At 36.3% G+C, this 19,388-nt stretch overlaps 1 protein-coding gene across 1 annotated transcript; it reads left to right on the top strand.

Moving 5' to 3' along the window:
- The first annotated feature begins 444 nt into the window (after positions 1 to 444).
- On the top strand, positions 445 to 18,869 carry LOC106142354 (uncharacterized). Its single transcript, XM_013344081.2, has 5 exons — positions 445 to 552; positions 14,751 to 14,923; positions 16,798 to 16,984; positions 17,937 to 18,076; positions 18,639 to 18,869. Exons 1-5 carry the CDS (start codon positions 519 to 521, stop codon positions 18,867 to 18,869), a joined length of 765 nt encoding a protein of 254 aa, XP_013199535.2. The 5' UTR covers positions 445 to 518.
- The last annotated feature ends 519 nt before the right edge of the window (positions 18,870 to 19,388 follow it).

Genomic DNA, 19,388 nt, shown 5'->3' with positions numbered 1-19,388 from the left:
ATGTTGTATGCAGTATATCAAACACTATCACTGATGACATAAATAAATTAGACAGACGTTATACAAAACAGCGCATAAAACAATCCGATGTGCGTGGAAACTTGCGACGAAGACTCATAAACCACGGACAATAGCCTGCGACATATTCTCGAAAAAAACAAACACAAATTTGGCTAAATTACTCTCTCGAACGGCCGGAGTCTATTGCCGGAGAAATTCGCGGGGGAAAAAAAAAGAAAAAAAAAAGAGTCACAGACAACAGCAATGACATTTATCTAATTACGGAATCGCGATATTGTGCGAGGGAGTGAGAGGTATTTAGGGTGGAGTGGAGGGGGTTTTATGGATGCTGCGCCAGTATCGTTCGAGTCGCGTTTCTGAACGGACGCGTAGGTTGCGCGAGTAAAACGGGCGGCGTGCATTCGGAAACTTTGCTGAAGAATTCTCCTTGTGATTGTGAACTTGGCGTGTAATATGTGAGAAGTGATATCGTGTGTTATGAGTATAGGTTGATCATCATGACCGTTCTGCTCGTTTTGGGACTTTTCGTTGGTGAGTTTAAGTTTTATTTATTTATTTTTTTCTGTGAATATCGAACATATTTTAGAGGTAAATTTGGTTTTCTAATGTTAGTTATTTAAAAATGTAGGTGACGAATAAGTCATCAAAGAGGCGCTCACGAATGATTTACTAGCTTTGCGCCGGTTTTCGCTCCGATGGGAATTTCCAGGAAAAAAGGAGACTATGTTATTCCGAAAAGAGTATTCTTTCTGTGCACCAAATCTAATCAAAATTGGTTCAATAATTTTTCAGTTTTTTCGTTAAAAACTGACAGAAATACAAAACGTTTCTCTAAAAATATTTATTTTGCCAAAGAAATGGAGTTGTCCTATTCTTTTTATATTGATACCGTGGTTCCCACACGGCACATTTCAATGTGGAATAAAAAAAATAGAATCGACACTATAATTGCAGTGCTCGTAGCTCTTCGTAGCACATACGCTACGAAAAGCTACGAGTCCATGCTACGGCACTCAGGTCAGTTAACAGATGCGGCGCGGCGGCGTTCTTCTTACCAGCTTTTGCCTGGAACTTCGCTCTCGTGGCAATAAAAAAAAATATATTATGACCTTTGGTTTAATCTATATAAAGCTTGAACCAAAGGTAATTTCTAACGTTAAGCCCTCAAAGCGAGTAAACAAAAAGCTTTCGCATTTATTTTACGAATAATCAACAACATCGATATAATCAGCCGTGTGGTTCCCGGCACCAATAAAAATAAAAATAGGACCACTCCATCTCGTTCCCATGGATGTCGTTAAGGGCGACTAAGGGATATGCTTACAAAAATTAGGATTCTTTTTTTTTTGAGCGATGGGGAAGCAACCTGTCACTATTTGAATCTCAATTATCTCATAAACCCAAACAGCTGAACGTGGCCTAACAGTCTCTTTAAGACTGTTGGCTCTGTCTATCCCGCAAGGGATATAGACGTGACTATATGAATGAATACCCTCTTAAAAACATTACCTTCTGTCCTCAACTCAGAATATGGTCTGATGCGTTTTAATTTTCGCCTCCCCGAATTAAGTCACTTTTATGGTCCCCATCCGGTATTTCCAGCCATAAATTATTTAATTCGGGATAGTTTTACGACTCTGCTATTCCTGTTCATTATTCAAGAAAAAAAAATTGTATAATGGTTTTCGGGTTGGGCTTAAATGATAGAATTGAGATTCAAATAGTGACAGGTTGTTAGCCCATCGCCTCTTTTATATATACATACATACAGATAGAAAGGTTGTTATTCCTAACGGGGTAGACAGAGCTAGCAGTCTCGCAAAAACTAAAAGGTCACCTTCAGCTGTAGGGTTTAATGATGGAATTGAGATTTCAATAGTGACAGGTCACTAGCCCATCGTCTGAAAGAAGAATACCAATTTTATCAATCTCTTTATCCTATGTATAAAATTCTCGTGTCACAATGTTCGTTTCTGTACTCCACCGAAACGGCTTGACCGATTCTCATGAAATTTTGTGAGCATATTTGTCAGACTGAGAATCGGCTAACATCTATTTTTCATACCCCTTAGTGATAAGGGTTGTCCACCCTCAACTTTTTTTTCACTAGGAATTACGTAAAAAATATTTATATGGCAAAACAACGTTTGCCGGGACAGCTAGTTTATTTATAAATAGATATTACTATTTCCAGGAACGGCACATATGTAACTAATGCTATCATTTTCCACTTATTGTCGTCAATTATACACCTACATTTACACGTGTTGTAAGTGCGGTTAGCATAACAATTTGGTTTGAGACCTCAGACCACTAAATTATACAGTCATCATACAACAAAGCTGAGGACTAATTTACTAAATTGTCACTGAATTTGATGCTAGTAACGATGTAGTGAAATATAATCTATGAATAATATACATATGTATTACAAATGCGAAAGTAAGTTTGTTTGTGTGAAGATTCAATTCAATTCTATCATTAAGCCAAATAGCTGAACGTGGCCATTTAGTCTTCAAGACTGTTGGCTCTGTCTACCCCGCATGGGATATAGACGTGATCATATGTATGTATGCAATCATCTTGTAATATTCACTATATATATATGTATATATAACCGAAACCGCCAAGCTTGCATGAAGAGAGTTATGAATGTGGATGAAGCGAAGAAAGTATGCAGAGATCGTTTCAAGTGGTAAGATATAGTCTCTGCCTACCCCTCCGGGAAAAATTCGTGATTTTATATACCTTTTATATTAAACTATAGTTCCCATGGGATTTGCGAAAAACCTGTATTCTTTTGTAGGTAGTGCTAATTTCTTTGGTTTTTGTAGATGCCACTAAATGGACTGAAAGCTAGTATAATACATGGAACAAAATATTAAGTGACCGATTACTGAGAACCAATGGCTGTACAGGAAAGATTTTGGCAAACAATCGATATAGGAGATCTGTTTACTTATATAGATCCAGCAGAAATCAGAAATGTGATTTTAAGAATTTCTGTATGTCGGTCTGAATGTTTGTACTCGCAAGTGGCGAAAACTACCACTCCGATTTTCTTAGATGTTTTCGTATTAGGCTTGGTCCAACTAGTATTCAAAAATATTTCACCCCTACCCTCTAAGGGGCAATACAGACAGTTTTCAAGTTAATTTTTACGGCTTTTATTCCTTAGTCGCCTTTAACGACATCAACGGAAAAAAGATTTAGTGGTCCTATTCTTTTTTCTATCGGTGCCGGGAACCAAACGGCGTTAAACCTTAGCGTTATTAAACTTTTATATATCCAAACAACAAAAATACCTAAGGATCTGCATAGTATCAAAAAACTTTGCATGTCAAAGTTTGTGACACACAGACGGACGGCTGAACGTTATCTCGACATTTTCTCGTTTTGGTAATTCGCGAAATTCACGCCGAAAATAAAGGCGAAAGTTGTATTTCTTCTTTGTTTTGTGTTCGTGCGGATGAGTGACGTTATTCGTATTTTGGGGCTTATTTCGCACTACATTTTCCACTCGGAACATACGCAATAATAATACAATATGGTTGAGTACATATATTATGCACTGGCTGTACCTTGGTGGTATGTTCCGTGGGAATTTCTGGATTAAAAATAACTTCAGCTTATAATTTAGTCGTGTACAAAATTTTATTTAAATCCGTCTAGTAAATTATGTGTGAATGAGTAACACATAATTACTAACCTACACATTTTTAATATTAGTAAGATATAGTACAAAGGATTTTAATTCATCTCTTTTGCATGGCCGCAGCTGTTTACGCTTGTTTGTGACACCGGGAGTCCCAGGTTCGAATCCCGGTCAGGGCATTAAGAGAATCGAACTTTCTCTGATTGGCCTGGGTCTTGGAAATATATCTATAAGTATTAATTATACAATATAGTATCGTTGAGTTAGTATCTCGTAACACAAGTTTTAAACTTATTTCGAAGCTAACTCAATCTGTGTAATTTATCCCGTACATACATATATTTTTTTATTTATTTATGTTCTCCAGCAGATCTTATTTTCAACAAGTATTACCGACACACAATTGAATGACCTTCTCAGGTGAAGAGTGCTCTGAACTGACGAGCTTGCAAAAAGAGAATTATGAATGTGAATGAAACGAAAGAAGTACGCAGGGATCTGTCAGTTACTGTTGACCCCTATGAATAGAGGCTTGATTATTAATATTTGTATCAAAATAGTACAATACTCATGTCTTTATCTCTTATTGGCTAGACAGAGCCCACAACCCTGAAAAGCCTGGAAAGCCACGTTCAGCTATAAGATGGGATTTAAAAGAAGTAAGTAAGTAAATGCTTTGTTGTTCACTAAAGGACATAACAAATAAAAACAGTAAAGTACAAAGGCGGGCTTATCCCTAAGTGGGATCTCTTCCAGCCAACCTGACATTCAAGAAAAATAAATACGAAAGTCCTATACGACCACGTTCAGCTGTATAGCCATAAGATGGGATTTAAAAGAAAAATAAGTACTACATACATGTGGTCACGTCTATATCCCTTGCGGGGCAGACAGAGCCAACAGTCCTGAAAAGACTGAATGGCCACGTTCAGCTTTTTAGCTTAATGATAGAATTAAGATTCAAATAGTGACAGGTTGCTAGCCCATCGCTTAAAAGAAGAAACCCAAGTTTTTAAGCCTATCCCTTAGTCGCCTTTTACGACATCCATGGGAAAGAGATGGAGTGGTCCCATTCTTTTTTGTATTGGTGCCGGGAACTACACGGCATACTATACTTTAAAAACAATTTCAATCAATAGAATTTCACATGAAATTCATACAAACGGCAATTAATCTTGTGTCTACCATTAAACAGAACAAATTCCGCTTCATTTAATGGTATTAAATTAAAACCAATGAGATCCCTTTATTTACAAACGCTTTGGAAATACGAGTAATCGTTATTTCTCTCTCACTCTCTTAAACGCATTTCATTCGACATTATTTAAATGTGCCGTGTGGTTCCCGGCACAAATAAAAAAAAGAATTTCTCCATGTCTTTCCCATACATGTCGTCTAAGTAACAGGCTTATAAACTTGGGGTTCTTCTTTTAGACGATGGGCTATCAACCTGTCACTATTTGAATCTATCATTTCTATCATTATGCCAAACACCAGCTCTGTCTACCCCGTAAGGGATATAGACGTGATGATATGTATACCCGACAGAGCCAGCAGTCTTAAAAAGACTGAATGGCCACATTCAGCCATTTGGCTTAATGATAGAATTGAGATTCTAATAGTGACAAGTTGCTAGCCCATCGCCTAAAAAAGAATCCCAAGTTTGTAAGCCTATCCCTTAGTCACCTTTACGACATCCATGGGAAAGAGAAGGAGTGGTCCTATTCCCTTTTTGTATTGGTGCCGGGAACCAAACGGCAATGCCGGGAACCACACGGTTCGAGACTTAAAAACCATAATTTGTACTTACCCATAAGTATGTACTTGATAATGTTTGTATGAAATAAAATATGTATTACATTAAATATATCATATTTTAACCACAATTAATTCCCTCCCTTTCAGCCTTTGATTCAGGGATTAATTTGTCTGCTTCGCTTTACCATAGAAAGTATCAATATTTTCGCCCCACGAGCCATATGTGATGTTTGCCGGGGATATCATTGGTTTAACATTAATTAAAGCCGTATTTATTTCGCCGTAATGGGGACATGATTAATTGCTTTCACTCCCACCGAAAAAGGAGGTTCTAGCTGAATTTTGTCGTTTGTTATCGAATTCTACATAGTGCCGTGTGATTCCCGGCACCAATAAAAAAAAGAATAGGACCACTCCATCTCGTTCCCATGGATGTCGTAAAAGGCGACTAAGGGATAGGCTTATAAACTTGGGATTCTTCTTTTAGGCGATGGGCTAGCAACCCGTCACTATTTGAATCTCAATTCTATCACTAAGCCAAACAGCTGAATGTGGCCTATCAGTCTTTTCAAGACTGTTGGCTCTGTCTACCCCGTAAGGGATAAAGACGTTATCATATGTATGTATGTATGTTCTACATAGTTTGCTTTTTAACTAAATTGTTAATTTTGTTTATGTTAATTAACCAGTTGCCTGAATGTGCGGGTTTCCTCATGATGTTTACCCTCACCGTAAAAGCATCGGTTAGTATTCAAACTAATGTACATAGACCTGTTTATATGTATGTACCTATGTAATGTTCTTTCTTCAAAACTCTTTTGTTTGTCAGCACGTTAGCAATAACTTGATTAATTTGATTGGTTAATATTCAAACTAAAATTCATAACTTCGAATAAAGTCATTGGTACACGGCCGAGATGGGATTCGAACCTGTGCCTTTATGCGCATCACGATTTTCATCCAGACATCTTACCGTTTCGACCACCGTCTCTCCTTTATTATGTATGACATTTGATAAAACAAACTTTCTCAACACAAACTATTACAGTCAATATAATATGACAATGTATATATTTTTGACAGTTTATTTATAGGATCAAAGTTGGAAAGGTTATTCTCAATACTCATTTTTTATTAAACTCTCGTCCCAAAAGTTTTGATAAATTGAGTTTTAACTATTTACGTTTGGAAAGTGAGTTGTGAAAAGACCAATTAAGTAATGTCATTGGCTATTTTACCTTCAGAGCCAAATTGTTGGCTTGCATGATGACGCAATTTTAAATTGGATTCATACATTATAAATCACGCTTTTTTCTGAAAGGGGTAGGTAGAGCTATATGTTTCCACTTACTACGTTATTTTTTTATTGTATTTATTTATTTTTGCCGTGTGGTTCCCACAAAAAGAATAGGACCACTCCATCTCTTTCCCGTGGATGTCGTAAAAGGCGACTAAAGGATAAGCTTATACATTAGGGATTCTTAGGCGATGGGCTAGCAACCTCTATCCTCAATCTATCATTAAGCCAAACTAGACAAGGTGGTCTAACAGTCTAATTAAGACTGTTTGTCGGCTCTGTCTACCCCGCAAGGGATATAGACGTGACTATATGTATGTTTGTATGTATATATGTATGTATTTATTTATTTGGCACATAAAACTGTTTTGCAACAGAAGCTATTTCTACTGACTTGGCCTGACCTTTCATCAAAACATTTGTGTGCAAAATTTTATAAAAAATTAATCCGGTAGTTTCAAAATGTCGTAAAACGATAAAATACAAATAGTTTATAATTAATTCTTAATATCAATTGGTAACAACAATGTATGGCCAAAACTAAACTAATATCAGAAATAAAACGTAATTTTATTTTTCTATTATAGAAAATTATATTTGTGTAAGTAACTGTAACTTAAACTTTATTTAACTTCTCTGTCAGACCCAACGGTTGACTTGAGCATTAAGTCGGCCTAATGTGCTATACATTTGCTTATTGTCCAAAAAAGTTTCATAAAATAAATATATACATATTATATCCCTTGCGGGGTAGATAGAGCCAACAGTCTTTACAATACCGAAACTCCACGTTCAGCTAAGTATGCATTATAAAGTCAAGAAGTATAAATCAAAAATGGCTTCAATAACATTCCTCAGTCATTATTATAGTAAAACCTATTAATCTGTGGTATATACACTTTTCGCAGAAGTTAAATTGCTTCACGTGACTAGGGTAAAATGGTTGTTTGTTCACTGAAACAATGCATAGATTCACTTTGCTCAGAACAATGTATTTGACTGATGGTAAATTAGTAAGGATAGTTTGTTTACTTTCAACCCCATGGTTAAGTGAGGTTGCCAGTTTGATTAGTTTTCCATACCCACCATAGTGGGGCAAAGTCCGAATAGAATTTCCCAATTACATACATACATATGTACATATAGTCACGTCTATATCCCTTGCGCGGTAGAAAGAGCCAACCGTCTTGAAAAGACTGACAGGCCACGTTCAGCTTTTTGGCTCGATGATAGAATTGAGATTCAAATAGTGACAGGTTGCTAGCCCATTGCCTAAAAGAAGAATCCCAAGTTTATAAGCCTATCCCTTAGTTGCCTTTTACGACATCCATGGGAACGAGATGGACTGATCCTATTCTTTTTTTATTGGTGCCAGGAACCACATGGCGAATTCCCAATTACATACGAGCATATTATCACGACTGTATCCCTTGCGGGGTAGACAGAGCTAACAGAGACTTAGGATTTAAGAAATTTAATGGACTTCAAAAAAGGAGAATTTCAATTGGGGGCAGTTCTGTTTTTATAAAAGATACATACATATAGTCACGTCTACGTCCCTCGCGGGGTAGATATCGCTTACAAATAATATTTATTTACAAACATACATCTACGCGTACACGGAAAAACTTTGTTGTTAATTATATTATCATTGGAAAGAAGTGAGATAAGATTTACCAATTATTACTAGGTTTATTCGTAACAATTAAAATTTACATACACATTAACAGTCAACGATGTGTCTAAAATATTCATAATTGTCTGACATTGTGTTGATATAACCTGTCATTTAACGTAGACCCTTGGTTGCCAAATATGTATATTCATAGTTAGGCCTTATGCTATTAAAGGATTTATTTTGAAGCCTTATAGTCCAGTTCTTTAGATAATTAAATTAATTTAACAATATTGATTCGTCTTTTCGATTAAAAAATACATTTTTTAATTAGTTTAAAGCTTTTTGGAAGGAGTTGGCAGACTTTCAACAGAACTTTCTTGAAAAATGAAAACATAAACAATTTTTTTTTAATTTTTTAATTTAACGGCATAGAAACTTTTTTTTTAATCTCATTTTCTTTGGTGACATAAAATTCAAAGCTGATCAATACATAATTCAAAAGTTGCTTCGTTTTTTTTTTAAATAGTTTTTAAAATTAAATAGGTAAAAACTCAATACTAATTGTCATTTCATCTTCACTCAGTTACGAGAAAATTCATTACGATTATTTTATGCCTAAAAACCGTAATGACTTTGACCTTGGCGAAAGTCTTAATGGTGCTAAAAAGCCTAATTTCAGAAGTTTTGGTGTTAAAAAATTATAATAAAAAAAAGGTCGTGAATGATAGCGATTTACACACAAACGACTGCATTAAAGAAGTTTGTTTTTGAATTGCCCGGGACCGGGACTCAATCAAACAAAGTGTGGAGGATTATAATAGCTTAGAAAAGTTTTTTGATGGCCATTTTTCGGTTTTTCCGCCAGATTTCATTATGCTTACAGTTCTGGTCGCGTAAAAGGAAAAATTATTTTTTCAGCCGTGTGGTTCAGGGCGTTTTAGAATAGGATCACTCGCTCTCTTTCCCATGTATGGTAAATGAGAGTAAGAGATAGGCTAATAAGCTTGGGATTCTTCTTTTAGACGATGGACTAGAAACCTGCCACTATTTGGACCTCAATGCCACAATTAAGCCATAAAGCTGATCGTGGCCCTTATATTGAGACTGTTGGCTCTGTAGAATAGTATAGATTTATTTTTAAATTGAATACAAGGTATCACTTATTGACGTCACATCACTTAAATCTCATTATAACTACTACCGCTTCCAAAGTGCATGTGTAGAAGAAGCGGCGGAACAAAATAAACTGCAGCATTTTCACTGGATGTCTATTTACAAATATAGATCTCTTAAATCTTAGTCTGGGACGAATGCACATTGTCTACATTAAAAACACGAATGAATGTAAAACGAATGATTTTTATGCGAATATTTCGTCAAGTCTCTATCTATCTCATAAGGAAAATCTTATATATAAAATTCTCGTGTCACAATGTTCATTCCCGTACGCCTCCGAAACGGCATGACCGATTCTCATGAATTGTGAGCTTATTGAGTAGGTCTGAGAATAGGCCAACGTCTATTTTTTTTTTCATGCCCCTTAATGATAAGGGTTGTCCACCCTTAACATTTTTTTTTTAACTAGAAATTACTTAAAAATTATTTCTACGGCAAAACAACGTTTGCCGGGGCAGCTAGTATAATATATATTTGTGTACGTATCTCTAGAAGCACTTTCATATCATTATAATGATAATTAAATATTGTATTTCGTGTCGGTTTTCGTTGAAATTGAAACAAAAACCACAGATTGGATTTTGGATTAATATACAATTTTAATTTTGAAATATTTGGAAATTGGAAAAATGGGTATTAAAAGGCATTTAATTAATTTATTAATAATTGTATGCACGCGGTTGGTTGTTGGTTATAAATGCTACCCGTGCAAAGCCGGGATGATTCGCTAGTAAAGCTATATACAAAAAAGATCATTTAGTCCGTTTTTACATAATCATGGTACAAGCAAACAATTACTATGGCTAATGAATCGTAGTTACGTTAAGTAAAGTTCGATTCACTCCAAAATCACCCAATGGTTTGTGAAAGAAGGAATCAATGACTTAGAAATGTATAAATTTATGTTTGTGCTAAATAATGAAGATTGGAGTGCTTTTGTACAGTCAACGGCGGATATATACGATCCCCTGTTCATATAAACCAAAAGAATAGTAAAGTTTTTTTGCAGTTGACTGTACACTTAATATAAAAAGGTTTATTTGAAAATTAGGGCACTTAGGATTATTCTTGTGATGGGCTAGCAACCTGTCACTATTAAAATCTCAATTGCATCTAGCTTAACGTAGCTTTTCTATCTTTTCAAGACTGTTAGCTCTGTCTATCCCGCAAGGGGTATAGACGTGATTATATGTAGATACGTATACATATAGGAGAGTGTAAATAAAAACCGTGCAATAGGAAGTCCAAGACGAATGCACCTTGACAAGTCGCATTAGTTTCCCCTGCAAAGGTTGCGGAGGTCAGACGGGAGTCGCTTCGTGTAAAAACCTGACTCACCCAATCCAGGATCCATGGTCAAAGGCATAGCCCGGGCTCCTCTCACGAGTGGGGAGGATGCAACCGGGACTAAAGCAAGGAGGGAAAAGGAGCTACATATAATGTCAGCAGTAATTAATATGTATTTTGTATTTAGTATATTTTTTTGTATTGGTGCCGTGTGGTTCCCGGTACCAATACAAAAAAGAATAGGACCACTCCATCTCTTTCCCATGGATGTCGTAAATGGCGACTAAGGGATAGGCTTACAAACTTGGGATTCTTTTTTTAAGGGCTAACAACCTGTCAATATTTGAACCTCAATTCAATCATTAAGCCAAATAGCTGCACGTGGCCTATCAGTCTTTTCAAGACTGTTGGCCCCACAAAGGATATAGACGTGACCATATGTTTGTATGTAAGTATATATAATTACAATCGTACAGTAAGCCTCATAAAGTCGCAGAAGGCTCGCAAACGATGAAGTTGCGTCACAAATTTACATATGCAGCTAGTAATTACGGGATCTCATGCAAGTGGAACACGGTTTAACTGGTTTTATGCTAACCACTGTGGGTTTTTATATAAGTAAAAGTAATAAATTTGGTACTATGTATGTATTTTACATTAAGCCAAATAGCTGCACGTGGCCTATCAGTCTTTTCAAGACTGTTGGCTCTGTCTACCCTACAAGGGATATAGGCGTGATTAAATGTATTAAAGTACATTTAAATTACGAATACGTACTCATATAATTAAGTCTATATCCCTTGCGGTGTAGGCAGAGCCAACAGTCTTGACTGATAGGCCACTTTCAGCTGTTTGGCTTAATGATAGAATTGAGATTCAATTAGTGACAGGTTGCTAGCCCGCGGCTTAAAAGAAGAATTCCAATTAAATATATAAATGTAAGAAATAAATTAAATATCTATTCTTATGTTTTTTTCTTAAATGTCCAAGCTGGAAAAAGCAAGAAATAAGTTACCTACCGTGAAGAAGGTGACTCAAAAGTATTTTTTTGCTTGTTAACTTACAAACAAGCTATTCATTCACAACTTTCCTTATAGTTTTTTTTTCCTACTTATAATAGTCCATCTAGCTGTCTGAATAACCTAAAAATGATTTTGAGTAGGTAAAATTTGTTGTCTCAAAGTTTCTCGACCATTGAAAAAAGAAACTTAAAATAAATTAAAGGTATTTGAAATACCTATTTTTTAATGTATTAAAAAATAACAGTTTTATAATTAATATGAAACATTTATGTTCATTAAAATTTTAAAAAAACTAACTATATCGTAGAATTCCGCACTAAATGAGCGTAACTTTGAAACCGACATATTATAGTTGTAGCCTCAGCAGTACCGCATAAGATAGTTTCTGCGGAAGTAAACAATGTTGTTCTAGGATTGTATAAGCTGATGAGATAAACTAAGATCTTATTAATTAAGAAACCAGTTACAATAATGAAAACAATGTTAAAGGCGGAGATAGTACATTAATAAAATAATATGATGACATGCAACAGCCTTTTTTGGGAATTCCATAGAAACTTTTGTTTGAATTTAGAAAGCTAGCATTCGCTAGATTCACCGCTTCAAGATCATCATCATTGTCGTGATTTTTGTCTCAGAACTTTCTAGAGGACGAGTCATTATTCATTAATCCAGATGTAAAGTAGAATAAGATGGAATGGCGGCATAACCTGAGCTCATAACGCTATCAACAGATACCTAATACATATATACGAACTAGCTTTAACTAAGGTAGGTACATTACGTCCTTCTTCGAACTCATAATTATATACACTCCAAATTTTAAAATTGGCGTAGATAGGTAGGTAACAAACAAACAAACTTAGTTTCGCATTTATAAAATAAGTTAGGATTGGGATATTTATGGACCATGAAGGCAAAATTTACATAAAGAGCATTTATTAATAAGACAATGATATTTCTAACAACTTTTTGACAAAAGCACGTTAGGGGTTAACAAAAAATTTTATTACAATCCGGCCCATTTAATATACTCGTAATGTGTCAAAGAGTTTGTGCTATCCGTGACGCACACCACTATAACTTTGAATAAAGTCATCAGCAAACTAGTGATGTAACTATGCAACTCTGTAACTGAGATAATAGTTCTATATCGTACCTCGACGGCACCGCATATATGTAACTGTACTTTAGTACTTACTCCTCAAGTTCTAAGCTTGTGTTGTTCTTGGCAGATTGCGCTTAAGCTGCATAATGGAGAATGGAAAGCAGATTGCACATTTCTGACGATCGATATTGAAGGTTTGCGGCATTGGCTATATGTTATCAGTATACAGAACAGGTTTCGGATTAGGAGATAGAAGTTTTAATTTCTTTATTTATTGTCTCTTTTTTTACATAGACACATACATATATATGAACATAAATCACGCCTCTTTCCCGGAGGGGTAGGCAGAGACCACATCTTTCCACTTGCCACGATCCCTGCACACTTCTTTCGCTTCATCTACATTCATAACTCTCTTCATGCAAGCTTTTTCTCAATATAAAAAGGGAGTATTAATGGGAATTTTGAAGTAGGAAAGCCTAGGCGAATGTACCTTGAACAAATCGATGAGGTGATGGCAAAAAATTAGGTCAAAAGTACCCGAATCCGACGAACCAACGAAAGAGAGTTATGAATGTGGATTAAGCGAAGGAAGTATACAGAGATCGTGGTAACAGGAAAGATGTAGTCTCTGCATACCCCTCCGGGAAAAAGGCGTGATTTTACGTATGTATGTATCCCCAAATTCCCACGAGAGCGAAGTCCCAGGGCACAGCGAACCACACAACAAAAACAGTGTAAAGTATTATATCCGTGGCAGTTCCAAAATTACATCGAACTCTTCTCGTTTTGTCCGGAACAAGCTGCAAATTCAGTTGCATATTAATGAAACTAGTTTTTGTGCGTGCAAAATTCTGATTAAAACTTGCTCGAAACTAATTTCAAATTTTGTATGTAACACGTAAATCAGATTATGAGTTTTAATTTGTTTCATATTGTAAAAGAAGAGATGGTAGGTACGTGGGGTTGTATGGATAACTGTAAGAACAGAATCACTTAATTTCTTTATTAAGGATTATAAATTCGATAGTAGCAAATCCTTAATGAAGAAATGAAGTTCTCTCAATTCTATCATTAAGCCAAACAGCTGAACGTGGCCTTTCAATATTTCAAGTGTTTCAAGATAGTCTTGAAAACATTGAGGGACCACGTTCAGCTATATGAGATTCAAATAGTGACAGGTTGCTAGCCCATCGCCTAAAAGAAGATCCCCAATTAATGATCTTTTCCTATGATTGACTTTTACATACATACATACAAAAATACATATAATCACGTCTATATCCCTTGCGGATTAGACAGAGCCAACAGTCTTGAAAAGTCTGATAGGCCACGTTTAGCTGTTCGGCTACTAGAATTGAGATTCAAATAGTGACCGGTGGCTAGCCCATGGCCTAAAAGAAGAATCCCATGTTTATTGCCTGTCATTTAGTAGCCTTTTTCCGTGGAACGAAATGGAGTGGTCCTGTTTTTTTTTAGGTGCCAAAAACCACACGGTACTTTTACAATATTCCTTACCTATATCTATTCATATTAAAAGTTTTGAAGAGTTTGTTTGTTTGCTCGTTTGAACGAGCTAATCTCAGGAACTACTAGTTCAAATTGAAAAATTATTTTTCGTCAAATAGACCATTTATCAAGGAAGGCTTTAGGCTATCATCACGCTGCAACTATTAGTAGCGAAGAAATAATGGAAAATTAAAAAAAAAACGGCGAAAACTATTCCTCCTTGAGCGCTTCAATGATGCCCAAAATAACTATTCCAAGCAGACACAGCTAGTTTATAAAAAAATTCTCTTTGTCCACAGTGATAGTCACAGCGCACAACATAACGTTCCTGGAAGTCCCTAAATACGGCGACCCGCGCCGGGACGTGAACCTGAACTGCCACTACGTGAACGAGAAGGACGACCCCGACCTCCACTCGGTCAAATGGTACCGGGGGAACCATGAGATCTTCAGATATACTCCCGGCCAACAGGTACATATATCTAAGACTATTTGAAACTGCCCGGATTATGGATTACTGAGTTAACGAATGTATATATCCTTCCGCCTTAATTTTATTTATTCGATTATATAATCACGTCGATATCCCTGGCGGGGTAGACAGAGACAGCAGTAAGACTGACAGGCCACGTTCAGCTGAGCAAATGAGAAAGGAAGTGTGGAAGATCTTACAAAAATATCACAAGTTACGTTTGATACCTTGATGTGTGGTTCCCGGCACCAATAGAAAAAAAAAATAGGATTACTCCATCTTTTTCCCATGGATGTCGTAAAAGGCGACTAAGGGATAGGCTTATAAATTTGGGATTCTTCTTATAGGCGATGGGCTAGCAACCTGTCACTATTTCAATCTCAATTCTATTTTATAGCCAAATAGCTAAACGTGGCCTATCAGTCTTTGCAAGACTGTTGGCTCTGTCTACCCCGCAAGTGATCATATGTATGTATGTTACGTTTGATCCACTGTTACGAGAAAATGTTCCATAACCGAATTGTGAACCTAAAAGCAGTTGAATGACGTCTTGTTAGTTTTAGTACAGAATTCTTTACATTCTCGAACACAATGAAACTTTTATAAAGCCTTCAAACACATATAGTTTGCTCTTTAATAAAAATTGTCACTTGAAATACAATATAATGCCATCTAAACCATAAGGATCCCTAACAAATATGCTTTCAAAGGAAAAGTTCAAGAAACTCAGAAAGCAGTTTCAAAATGGAGTAATATTTTCTTAGCTCATTGTCATTTAGCTTAAACGAAACAGTAAAACCCATTTGATATTGTATTTCTTGGGAAAATATGTATAACTCTCTTTTGTATAACCGACGAGGGCTTGCATGAAGATATTTATGAATTTACAAAGCGAAAGAAGTATGCAGAGATCGTGACAAATGGAAAGATGTGGTCTCTGCCTACCCCTCCGGTAAAGAGGTGTGATTTATATATGTATGTAATACGTCCTTTTTTTTGTAGATGAGTTTACTTATGATTTGTGAGTTATTCAGAAAATAAGGCATAATAATACATACAGATAATTACATCTTTATATCTTACGGGGTAAACAGAGCTAACAGTCTCATAAAGACGGAAAGACCACGTTCAGCTGTATGGCTAAAAAATAGAAATGAGAATGAAATAGTGACAGGTTGCTACCCTATCGCCTAAAAGAAGAATCCCAAGTTTATTAGCCTAACCCTTAGTCGTATTTTACAAAATCCATGGGAAAGAGTTGTTATTCTAAACTGCCAAGAGCTATACGACATATCAAAAATATGTCTTATCTCACCCCTCCCTCTTTCTAAGAGATTATCAAAGAGTACCTAATGAAATAATATTCATAATTCATGTTCATGAGAATAATAATTAAAAAAATAATTTAGTTAATCGACAATTACTTATACGTGGAATAATTGCTTGTGAACTGAATGAAATGTTGTATGGGAATAGTCAGCCTAGCCAAAGCCGAGTTCATTCCTTATTCATAACCAACGTAAAACTCCTGTTACTGAAATTTATTATTTTGTGTGGTTCCCGGCACCAATACAAAAAAGAATAGGACCACTCCATCTCCTTCGCATGTATGTCGTAAAAGGCGACTAAGGGATAGGCTTACAAACTTGGGATTTTTTTAGGCGATGGGCTAGCAATCTGTCACTATTTCATTCTCAATTCCATCTTTAACTTTTTCTTATTCTTCACTATTTGAATCTTAATTCTATCATTAAGCCAAATAGCTGAACGTGGCCACTCACAGTCTTTTCAAAACTGTTGGCTCTGTCTACCCCGCAAGGGACATAGACGTGACCATATGTATGTATGTATGTTTATTTTATTTTTCCACGCAGCCCTCGACCAGGATATTCAACACCACGACCACTGGAGTCACCAGGAGTTCCTGCAACCAGCACAGCTGCGCCATCTACGTGGCTCTTCCGAAAACCATCAACACGAGGATATCCTTCACTTGTGAGGTGTCCACTGAAGGGCCGAGGTTCGCGGTGGTGAAGCAGATGAAGAATTTGACTGTGGCAGGTATGTAATTAAAAGTAATACGTTAATGTAATCTATACCTAATATTATAACGCTGAAAAGTTTGTTTGTTTGAACGCGCTAATCTCAGGAACTAATGGTTCGAATTGAAAAATAATTTTTGCGTTGAATAGATCATTTATTTTATTTATTTTATTTTTATTTTATTTTATCTTTATTAGGGAAACAAACAGTTACATGGTTGCCTATTAATATTATCTTATACTATGGTGCATAAACCAATAAAGTTTCCTCTGTTTACTAATACATAGTATCGAAAAGACAAAGAAATTAATATATAGAAATTATTATAGTACCTAAGTGTGTTAAACATAAACATATTTATTATTAATTTCGTGAAAAATTAACCAAAAAGCCATTGATTAATCTCAGCAATTTTGTGTTTTTAAACTTCTTTTATATGACATTATGGATAAGTTGAACAAATCAAGGTCATTGTAAATGTTATTATAACTATGACAAGCGCGGAACAAGAATGTATTCCGAATGTAATTCGTTTTAGCATATGGAACATGGAAAAGTAATTTAATTCTAGAATTTGGGCGACGGCATTTGAAATAAATATTGCTTACCAAATGTGGAGAGTCAATGTAACTCCGTAAAATTTTAAAAATAAAAATTTGTTCTCTATCCGTGCAGCGACTAGTCAGCGACGGCAAGGTGTCTGTAATTTTATCATGATTTATCGAGAAAGGTTTAGGGCTTTATAACATTACGCTGCAACTATTAGGAGCGAAGAAAAAATTGAAAATGTGAATAAAACGGGGAAAATTATTTACCCTTGAGGGCTTCAATGATGCCCAAAATAACTATTCCACGCAGACGGAGTTGCGGGCACAGCTAGTATTACATAGATAGATTAGCTCTTTACAGGCGCTGTTTTGTGTCTCGTGTTTAAAAAAAATATAAAACTATATTTTATTTCTCTTCTTAGTCACGCTGAAAGACGACCCAGTGATCTCTGGAGTACCAGGGAGCGTGCAAATGGGCGAAGATCTGACTCTCAACTGCACCACGACGCCGGCCAACCCGCCAGCCAACCTGGCTTGGTTCATTGACGGGAAGCCAGAAAGGGTATTAATTATTTTGATATACTGTATAGAAATTAAGATATATTACAAGAATACTGATAAAAGAAGGAAATAAAAGGAAAAAACTGATCAAAAAAGGACTCATCTTTTTTTGATATTTTAACTAGCGACCCGCCATTCGAGAGCAATGTTTATACATTATACATTCCTCTTGAATAGAATGGAATTGAAATTAGAAGCCTATTTCCAATCATCTTTAAAAAAGTTGATGAAGTGTGCCGTGTGGTTCCCGGCACCAATACAAAAGAATAGGACCACTCCATTTCTTTCCCATGGATGTCGTAAAAGGCGACTAAGGGATAGGCTTACATACTTGTGATTCTTTTTTTAGGCGATGGGCTAGCAACCTGTCACTATTTGGATCTCAATTCCATCATTAAGCCGAGCAGCTGAACCTGGCCATTCAGTCTTTTCGGGACTATTGGCTCTGTCCACCCCGTAAGGGATATAGACGTGACTATATGTATGTATGTATGTTTAAAAAAGTTTCATAATTCAACAATGATTATATTTTTAATGTCCAAATTTAACATTCGTCCCAACAGATAGAACCTTGGATGTTGAACTACACCCAAGTGTCAGCTCCTGACGAGTCAGGACTCCGGTACAGTTGGCGATCAGTCAGGGTCCGAGTGAACACGATACGGGGCTATATGGGACTGAGGTGTGAGGCCACGCAGCCAACATGGCCGCCGTTCGTGCGCTCCACGAACGCGACTATTATTGTAGCGAGGTCTCCGCATTTATCTTCGTATTTATCAGCTTCTGGTGAGTAATTTTTTTAATTAATAACCTTGATATTAAGGTCCAAATTAAACACGTCAAAGTAGGTAGTATATTTAGGATCCGAGTGAATGCAGTGCGGGGCTATATGGGACTGAGATGTGAGGCCACGCAGCCAACATGGCCGCCGTTCGTGCGGTCCACGAACGCGACTATTATTGTAGCGAGGTCTCCACACTTATCTTCGTATTTATCAGCTTCTGGTGAGTAAATATTTTAATTAATAACCTTGATATTAAGGTCCAAATTAAACACGTCAAAGTAGGTAGTATATTGAGGGTCCGAGTGAATGCAGTGCGGGGTTATATGAGACTGAGATGTGAGGCCACGCAACCAAAATGGCCGCCGTTCGTGCGGTCCACGAATGCGACTATTATTGTAGTGGGCTTTTTTGTCGAATTGAAATAAAGCTATGCTGCTGCCAATAAAATGCGATTCGGTAAAAATATGTTAAAGAAAGCTCTGTGCTTTCGGGTACTCTTGACCTGACCCTTTGCCAGGACGTCGTTTAT

This window comes from Amyelois transitella, chromosome 12, assembly GCF_032362555.1.
Source record: "Amyelois transitella isolate CPQ chromosome 12, ilAmyTran1.1, whole genome shotgun sequence".
In the NCBI taxonomy this organism is placed as follows: Eukaryota; Metazoa; Arthropoda; class Insecta; order Lepidoptera; family Pyralidae; genus Amyelois; species Amyelois transitella.
Note: the sequence above shows the minus strand (reverse complement) of the source record. Positions and strands in the feature narration are given on the sequence as shown.

Excerpts from the sequence above, each read along its gene's own strand:
- LOC106142354 (XM_013344081.2), top strand. The coding sequence starts at position 519 with ATGACCGTTCTGCTCGTTTTGGGACTTTTCGTTG. Across the intron at positions 553-14,750 it reads CGTTTTGGGACTTTTCGTTG|TGATAGTCACAGCGCACAAC; the intron begins GTGAGTTTAAGT and ends CTTTGTCCACAG. Across the intron at positions 16,985-17,936 it reads GAAGAATTTGACTGTGGCAG|TCACGCTGAAAGACGACCCA; the intron begins GTATGTAATTAA and ends TTCTCTTCTTAG.